At 36.7% G+C, this 8,879-nt stretch overlaps 1 protein-coding gene across 1 annotated transcript; it reads left to right on the top strand.

The window, feature by feature from the left end:
* Positions 1–807: 807 nt before the first annotated feature.
* On the top strand, positions 808–1,755 carry LOC139902810 (uncharacterized). Its single transcript, XM_071885451.1, has 3 exons — positions 808–951; positions 1,005–1,061; positions 1,144–1,755. The coding sequence occupies exons 1-3, from the start codon at positions 808–810 to the stop codon at positions 1,753–1,755; spliced, it is 813 nt and encodes a 270-aa protein (XP_071741552.1).
* Positions 1,756–8,879: the final 7,124 nt, after the last annotated feature.

The raw sequence follows: 8,879 nt of genomic DNA, 5'->3' as shown, positions 1-8,879 counted from the left end.
CCTTAATTCGTAAGTTGATGATGAAGGTCGACTTCCATTCGATGAAGATGATGAATCAAATTTTACTTTTTGGTCTAATGAGACCCCTGAATTAGTCTTTGAAAGAATGGCTTTTCAAAGTAAAGCCAAATTTATGTTTGGTATTCAGAAGTGGAACATAAAGAATAGTAGAGAGATAATTATTACTGATATGAGGCCATACTATGCCCAAATAAAATGTTTCACAAGAGGAAAAAAGTACAAGGGTCCCCAAGAAGCTTTTCTGTGTATGTGGAGTGTTACTAGTTCAAGTAAGAACAAGTGCCGTATATGGCGTATTTCAAAGTGGGTCGATAGCCACAATTGTTACGGATATGTTTGGGTAACAATAATCGTTGTTTAACATCAAGCTTGATTACTACTGATATTGCATGTCAAGTCAATGCAAACATGGCTTATCCCGTTAAGCACATCCAAGCACACATAAAAGATACTTAGAATGTGGACGTCAGTTACGCTAAGGCATGGAATGCTAGGAGGATTGCTATCGAACGAATTTTGGAACATGGGAGAGTAACTTTCCTGAGTTGCCTATGTATATAGATGAATTAGAGCATACTAATCCAGAGACCATTGTAAGGTTTGAGCATGGTCCACAAAGCACGAGCCAGGCGTTTACATTCAAGTTTGTATTTTGGGCATTTGGCCCGTCAATTAGAGCATTTAATATGTGCATCCCTATTATGTGTGTAGATGGCACACATTTGAAAGGCAGCTATAAGGGTAAGTTTCTTACGGCGGTTACAAAAAAATGCTAATGGGCATATAATGCCTGTTGCATTTGCAATGGTTGATAAAGAAAGCAACGAAAGTTGGTCATGGTTTTTGCATCTATTCAGAACTCAAGTCGCTTCACGTAATCCAAAGGAGTTGTGTGTTATTTCAGACAGCCATCAAGGAATTCTTAATGCCGTAAGCCAAATTCTTGGTTGGCATCATCGTTACTGTTTATGACATATTCATAGCAACTTCAACAGCCGTTTCAAGGACCATCAATTGAAGAGATTATGTTGGACAGTCAGGTCCACTACTCAAAGCACCATTTATCATTGGGCATTTGGAAAGATTAAAGGTATTAAAACATAAGCTTGGCAGTATTTAAAGGACATCGATCCAAAAATGTGGTCCCTGTTCAGGGATAAAGACCATCATCGTTGGGGTAACCTTACGACAAACATAGCCAAGTCACTTAATAACGTATTGCGTTATGCTCGGGTGATGCCAATCAAGGCATATATCGAATACAATTTTGATTACACTAGAATACACTTCATCGAGCAATATGATTATGCGAGGGAATGGAATGCACCGTTAGCTAGAAAATATTGGAAACTATATCAATTCCGTGAAACAAGGGCAACGAGTCATATGGTAACAGTCTATAATGTCGAACATGGTGTATATAATATTCATACAATCGAAGAAAGAATAGGAGATAGAGGCAATGAATTCATTGTTCAAATTGTTACAGGAAACTATTCATGTGGAAGATGGCAGAATCAAAGAATTCGTTGCTCTCACGTCATTGCTTCTTGTGGACATCGAGATGAAGATCCAAAGACTCTTATGAGCGGTATGTTCCGAACAAAAAGGTGGGAAAATCAGTATAAGGGTAAATTTTCTCCACTTCGAGACGTTATTTATTGGGGACACTCAAACACCGTTATTAGGGCAGATCCAGTTAAATTGATAACCAGTCAAATTGATAACACATAAGGGTAGGAGACGATTGCAACGGTATAGAAATGAGATGGATGAACCTAGAAACAGAATAAGGAAACGTCCAACCTGTCGGGTTTATGGTGGAGAAGGACATTTTAGAAATTCATGTCCAAATAAAGGATAAATGTATGCGTTTGTATTTGTATTTGTATTTGTATTTGTATTTGTATTTGTGTACTAATAATTCATTGTTTGTGTACTCTATCTTTTAACAAACGTGATGTTATCATTAAGACAAGAAAATTACTTTCATTATTTGTTCTGACAAACATTTATAACATAGATATTACATAAGATATTACCTCTAAAACATAGATAATACAATACATATAGAAACTTAAAAAACACAAATATAAACTAAAATATAAGTGAACACACAAAAAACTAGGAGACTAGACGAGTCCTCTTAGGAATACAATACGAACCCGATGTTGAGATGCCAAGATTTCGGAATAACTTTGTGATCATCATACCGAAAGGTGAAGGAGCATTTAAGCTTTCCTTAGCTTCTTGCATCCGATTAACCATGATGTACGAGATCAAAAGGTATACCATTCATGATCCAGTGTATCATAAGAGCTTCAATTAGAAGCACCTTGTTGGAGTAATCGTTGACCACACATGGTGGACTTCCAGTTATGTTGCTACGGATTATAGCATATATTTTCATTTTATTGTCTCTAAGAAAACAAAATAACATCTTTTTGATTTCGAGACAAAGGTTTAGACGTTCATCTTCAATACATGTGTTGACAACATGTTCTATAGAAGTGTCACCAGCAACACTTGTCTTAAGAAGATCACCATCAATTTGAGTGGTAGAATTGTAAATTTGAAAACCTCCTGTTGGGAGGCCCAAAGCGTTGTTGAATGTCTCAATGTCCATGCAATATGGTTGACTATTCAACACGAACCTAACTTTTTTGTCTTCTCTTGAAAAAGAAAAATTCTAATAGAACTCGCGTACACTATCAGGGTAAATAGAGAATATGTCTCTTATTACACACAATAATGATAATTCTTCAAACTAATCGTACATTATTTCATGATGTTCTCTGGGCTCAGTCCCTCTTAAAAAACAACCCCCATCGAGGATTGTCCTATGCAAAATTGGAATTTGACCACTAGTAGGCATAATAGTGTGAAGAGTAAATTGTGTGTTATCTTATAACTTTTGTGCTTCAATAAGTATTGGTATATAAAGAAGAAAACCTAAATAGAGGGTCTCGAAAGTGGGAGATTCAGGATATGTACAATAATGCACTAACGATTAAATTTTTTCAGCTTTTTGACATACTTTTGACAGTTTAATAATGTCTTAATATACCATCCCGAAAGTGGGAGATCTGGGTTGGGTACAATAATGCAGTAAGTGTTAAATTTTCTCGGCTTTTTGACAGAATATTGACATCCCGACAGTGGGAGACCCGGGTTAGGTAAAATAATGCACAATGACAGCTTTGTGATAGACTTTTGACAGTTTTATAGTGTCTTACTATACCATCACGAAAATAGGAGATGCGGGTTAAGTAAAACCATTCTTTTCCATATAAACACACGTCCAATTCTTGTTTTGAAGCAACTCACTCATCTACTCTACATACACAAAAACACACACGTACCATGGATCCGAAGTACGTTTTAATTGACGTATATCATGGTTGTGATTTTGTATGGAATGATAATACAAAATTCACAGGAGGGGAGAAAATGACGTTTGATAATGTAGATGTTTGCGGCTTTACTATGGAGAAGTTGATAGAGTTTGTTCAAGAAAAGTTGTCGGAGAATCAAGTTTCAATGGACATATACTATTACGAACAAGGAGTTGGTGAACCTGAAACAATGTGTTTTGATGAAGAATGGTATATATTAGTAGGGAAAGCGTGTGTACTTTCAGAAAAAATTGAGTTGTATGTCTTATTTGGAGTTTTTGAAGACGCACTTGAATTCGATACGATGTATGATACTAATGGTGAATACTATTACGCACCTAGAACTTTTATAAATTAAAGTTATTTGTTATATCTTAGTAGTGGTTGTGTTTTAATTATTTGTCACCTACCTGGTTACACTAAAATATTGCAAAATTAACTAAACTGCCCACTTTAGCATTTTTTTAAAAAATCATTGAGAGTCCGTCTGACAAACAGTCAAAGCCAAGAGTTCCTTGTTACCACAAATATACTACACAAAATTTTTCAAAAGATAACTCGACCTGAGAAACTTGTAATACTGACATCGTTTTGACATTTCAAGGATTTGCAATCATGTAAAAGCTTGTCCGTTCTAGGGGTAATCTGGGTTAGTAAGGTAACTTTTAATATTTTTACACAACACTTTGAATAATAAACACCAAGATGATTACATATTTTTAGAGTACAACATAATTAACCTAAAACACAATAACAATCTAAACATTAAAAACAACAACTTTCTTAGTTTCTTAGTCGAAATCTGAATAAAAAATGCCATCAGTGTCGTAAACTGGCCCAACTGTTACATCCTCATCATCAGTCGAAACAACATAAGCGCTATCATCTCTGAATTCGATATACACCTTAATTTTTTCATTACGTGTTATGGCTTGACCTACCATAGCATTTCAATCTTCGTCATCTTTAAGAACTATGGCGGGAACGTTGGCTTCTTTGAAATACCATACATGTTTGTGCTTGACAGGTATGTCTTCCTTAAGAAATGCAAGCAAATTTGATAACTCATAGTTGCGCACGTTAACATAATACTCTCTTTTGCAACCTCCAGAATAAGTCTTCACTTCACGATCAAATTCACCACCGTAATTTAACTCTAAGAAAACAGATAACTGACACATATTGAACTGTAGCAATTGGTGTTTAGGAAAAATATAAGTTGCAGAGAAGTAGATGAGGTGTGATCTGTTGAGAAATGAGTGTAGTATATATAGTGGCAAAACTATATAGCTGTTTGGTGTAAAATAATGCACTAAGTGTTAGACTTTGACAGTTTTTTCATAGACTTTTGACAGTAAAATAATGTCTTAAAATGCCATCCTGGAAGTGACACTTGCGGGTTAGGTAATATAATGCACTAAGTGTTAAACTTTGATAGCTTTTCACAGACTTTTGATAGTAAAGACTTTTGACAGTAACATAATGTCTTAAAATTCCATCGCGAAAGTGGGAGATCCGGGTACGGTAATATAATATGGGTTAGGTACGTACAGTTTGGGAGTTTTATTCTATATAAACCACAGTCATACACCATACCATATTCATACAGTCACCTAGATTTATAAATACAAAAAATATATTTTAACTTTACTAAGAAAATTCATACCTATCAATGGATAATGATTATGATTTTCTTGCAAATTTAACCGAAGATGAAATCTCCGCACTATTTCTAATTCTCGATAACCCAGCACAATATGAACCTCAAATCATAACACCACCACCACCACAACGACCACCACAACTACCAGTTTCACAAATGTCATCATGAATACGTTGAACTTGGATACAATATTCCGGGTGAGGCGGGTATTATCCAGTCCGCCCTACGACGTAGGAACGAAGGTGAATTTAACGAGGGTGATAATCCAAGGTCGGTCCAAGATTTTATAAGGGAAGTTATCGAAGAGGCGAAATATCATGATAGCTTTCAACAAATTCCGTGGCTTTTTGCAACAAGTTGGGCGTATCCTGATGGCGGTAATAATAAATCGATCGTTTTATTTCCCAACTATTCATTCATACGACAATGATTTATATATATAGTTTGTGACCTTTTATGTTTTTGAATTAAAGGGGATTCAAATATAGGCGGAATACTAGCTGGTGGTAGAAAATACAAAATTGAAAAGGTTGTAGGTGTTATCAAGTATTGTGTTCCCAATATGGTGGGTGATCTTAAATTAGTGCTAAAAGTAAGATCCTCGATATGATATGATATGAATCTTTTGAACGCATTATTTATAAATGGTTACTAATTAGTTAACTTTAATATTTATGATACAACATGTTCTATTCCCGGTGCTATACATTATAAAATCTTTGAAGAGGTTAAGGGTATAAGTGTTGGATGTGTTCTTGTATTCCAAAATTGTTCGGTATTTCAACCTGGATAAGGATCAACTCGTTGTCTTAACATTGTTAAAAAGAACTTGGTGAAGGTGTACTACAAAGATGGTTCTGAACTTACACCGAAGTTTAAATTTCTTTCGAGTATTTTCTCTACAGATGGTGCATCAACTTCGTAGATGGGTATTGTAGTACTGTGGATCGAAGTTTAATTTTTTTATTTGTTCTTACACCCAAAAAATTCAAATATATAATAACACAAACAATTCATATCATTACACATATATTAATGATATGGTTGGATATCAAACAAACAGATTACATATTAATTAATAGTGACTACCCGTTCCACAACCTCGCAGGTGGCGCCGCCTACTACCCCTCGTAACACTTGTCCTTGCTCATCACCCCGTAACACTTCATCATCATCATCATCAACATCATCATCATCATCATCATCATCATCATCATCATAAAGACGAACATCTTGATAATTTTGACTTATCGATAGTGGAGTTTGTTGTGAACTACTATCCATATTTGGCATTTGGATGGGACTGTTGTAAAGTCTAAAGCCCAAACCCGAAGCTTCATGATGTGAACTACTTCCAAGCATTTGCATATGGATGGAAGTGTAAGTATTCTGGTTGGTTTGGTAGAAATGTTGTGGTGCTGGGGTTGGAGTGGGCCAGAAATTCTGGTTGGTTTGGTAGAAATGTTGTGGTGCTAGGGTTGGAGTGGGCCGGTAAGTAGTGGTTTGGTAGAAATGTTATGGTGCTGGGGTTGGAGTTAGCCGGTAAGTACTCTGGTTGGTTTGGTAGAAACGTTGTGGTGGTTGTGTTGGAGTGGGTTGGTAAGTAATTGGGAACTGAAAACCTTGTGAACTACAGTACACATGGTTTAGGTTGTTGTGGCCAAAATCCAACATCTGTTGTGTAAGGTTTTGAAAGTCAAACATAGCTGGTTGAATTTCTAGGTAACTTTGACCAAACGTTGAAGCCCTATCATGAATTTCGTGAATGCCTTCTCGCCAGGAATTAGTTACAAGATAAGCATTAGTAGTTATATAACAAATGTTAGTTACATATACAATATATACAAATGTTACATACATAAAAATATTGGTGGGCTCCTTGATATGGCCAAAATGGACGGTTATGTTTTAATGTGTAGTGTCGTCGGGCTGTACGTCATCGGTTGAGGCCTCCCAGCGGGGATGTACCCGTGTTTTAAATTTATAAGGTCGGGGCCTAAATCTACTACTCCTTAGGGTGAGTGAGGGAAGTATGACCTAGGGTCGTTTTTAAAGAAGTATACAGAATCGAACCTAAAACCTGACAAAAGTAACTAACAAGGAGTAGTTGTGTTTCTATTTTGGGTTTTCTAATTTTCTAAAGGATAAAATAAATACAGATAGGAAAATTTGTATTTCAGATAAGGTTAAAGATGTACATGCTATGATTTCGTTAGTTACATTGATGAGTTGTGTAATGATGGCTCATGAATAGTTGATAACCCTTTACCCGTTATATTGGTCCTACCGCCCCTGTTAGAGGACTGACATGTCATTGGGCATAATGTATGCGATAAGCTTGAAGATTCTGAATGGGCAGCAACTCCTCTTCCCTCGACGCCAGAGTAACACAGCTACTTGTGAACACTAGACGGCTCTTTTATTATGAGCGACCCGATAAGGCAGCGTATTAATCTATCCACTTGGCCCAAACTTTCTTAAACCTAAGCTAAAGTAGAGGGTATCCCTTATTCAAGAGACATGATACGTTTCCGATGCTTTCATTAACGATTAGTTTATAAAGATGAGTTAGGTTCTTATTTAAAAGAAATCAACCATAAAGGAACGTCATGGCCAGACATTGGTCTCCATGTGAACGTTCGGTTATCCTAATGGTTCCAATCCTTTATGGGTTTAAACAAACAGTTCCTATTACTAAAGAATCCCTCAGACAGAGTGCAATGTCTGAGACCGCATTATGGTGCAATGTACTCTTCAACAGCGAGGTTGTTTTCATGGCCATACATAGCAGAGGTATAGAGTACTGCAACATTTGTGCCTCCTCGATATACATACTATGTTTATATGAATAGTAACTACTGTAGCATAGCCTGGGGCCGTCCTTGTACTCCTAGTATCAATTAGGGTTTCCATTACGAAAGAACCTCTGTCGGAATCCGTAGGGTAGTTTGCCTTACTACAACCGTTGTGCCTCTGACAAACGTCCTATGTATCCGGCAGAGATGTCTTACCAAGGGGGACTCTGAATCAGGGTTCGCGACATCCCAATCACAGAGCCGATAACCACGTTCTATTAATTGGAAAAGCGATTGAGTTTAATCATAATTGAAAAGCATCTCAACAATATCTCATTACACAATTTGTATATTCAGACAAAGTAATAACTACATCACAGCATGCACAAAATATAACTACTCGCTAATCATGGCAATAATATCATCTATCAAAGTAATAAAAGATATTATAACAAGATAGAGTCAAGATAAAAGTACCAGTATATTAATCGAGTTTTGAAAGTACAAAAGTGACAACTCTGACTCTAGACAGCTTCTTAGTACAATCTTCGGCGTTCGGCTCCGGGTACTTAATTTCCCGCTCGGAGGTGAGAAGGCCTCGAAAGACTATTCTCGAACTAGACTAGAAAACTAAACTAAATTTGAGTATGAATTGAAGAGTGGAGAGTGGAGAGTATGTTGAAATGGATACAAATGAGCCTTATTTATACTAAATCCTACCCTGGCAGGCCGTCCATGGCAGGCCGTCCAGAATCATGGCAGGCCGTCCAATTTGTGGTGGGCCATTTAATTAACCCGTGTAATTGGTTGTTGGGCCGTCCAATTTAGTGGTGGCCCTTTTAATTGGACCGTGTGATAGGCAGGCCATCTTCAATCAGGCCAACCGTCCACATACTGTGGCAGGCTATTTTTCTGAGGCTTTGGTAGGCTTTTTTTTTTTTTTTTTTGGGTTTTCCAGGTTTTTGCCGTTTTCGCTCTAAATTCTTCGTTTTAAGTCCGTTTTTC

This window comes from Rutidosis leptorrhynchoides, chromosome 1 (genome assembly GCF_046630445.1).
Source record: "Rutidosis leptorrhynchoides isolate AG116_Rl617_1_P2 chromosome 1, CSIRO_AGI_Rlap_v1, whole genome shotgun sequence".
NCBI lineage: Eukaryota > Viridiplantae > Streptophyta > Magnoliopsida > Asterales > Asteraceae > Rutidosis > Rutidosis leptorrhynchoides.
This window is presented reverse-complemented; position numbering and strand designations above follow the sequence as displayed.

Coding starts and splice junctions, on each gene's coding strand:
- LOC139902810 (XM_071885451.1), top strand. CDS start 808: ATGCCTGTTGCATTTGCAATGGTTGATAAAGAAAGCAACGAAAGTTGG. Junction 952..1,004: donor ATCAAGGAATTCTTAATGCC/GTAAGCCAAATT, acceptor ACATATTCATAG/CAACTTCAACAGCCGTTTCA. Junction 1,062..1,143: donor AGATTATGTTGGACAGTCAG/GTCCACTACTCA, acceptor CAGTATTTAAAG/GACATCGATCCAAAAATGTG.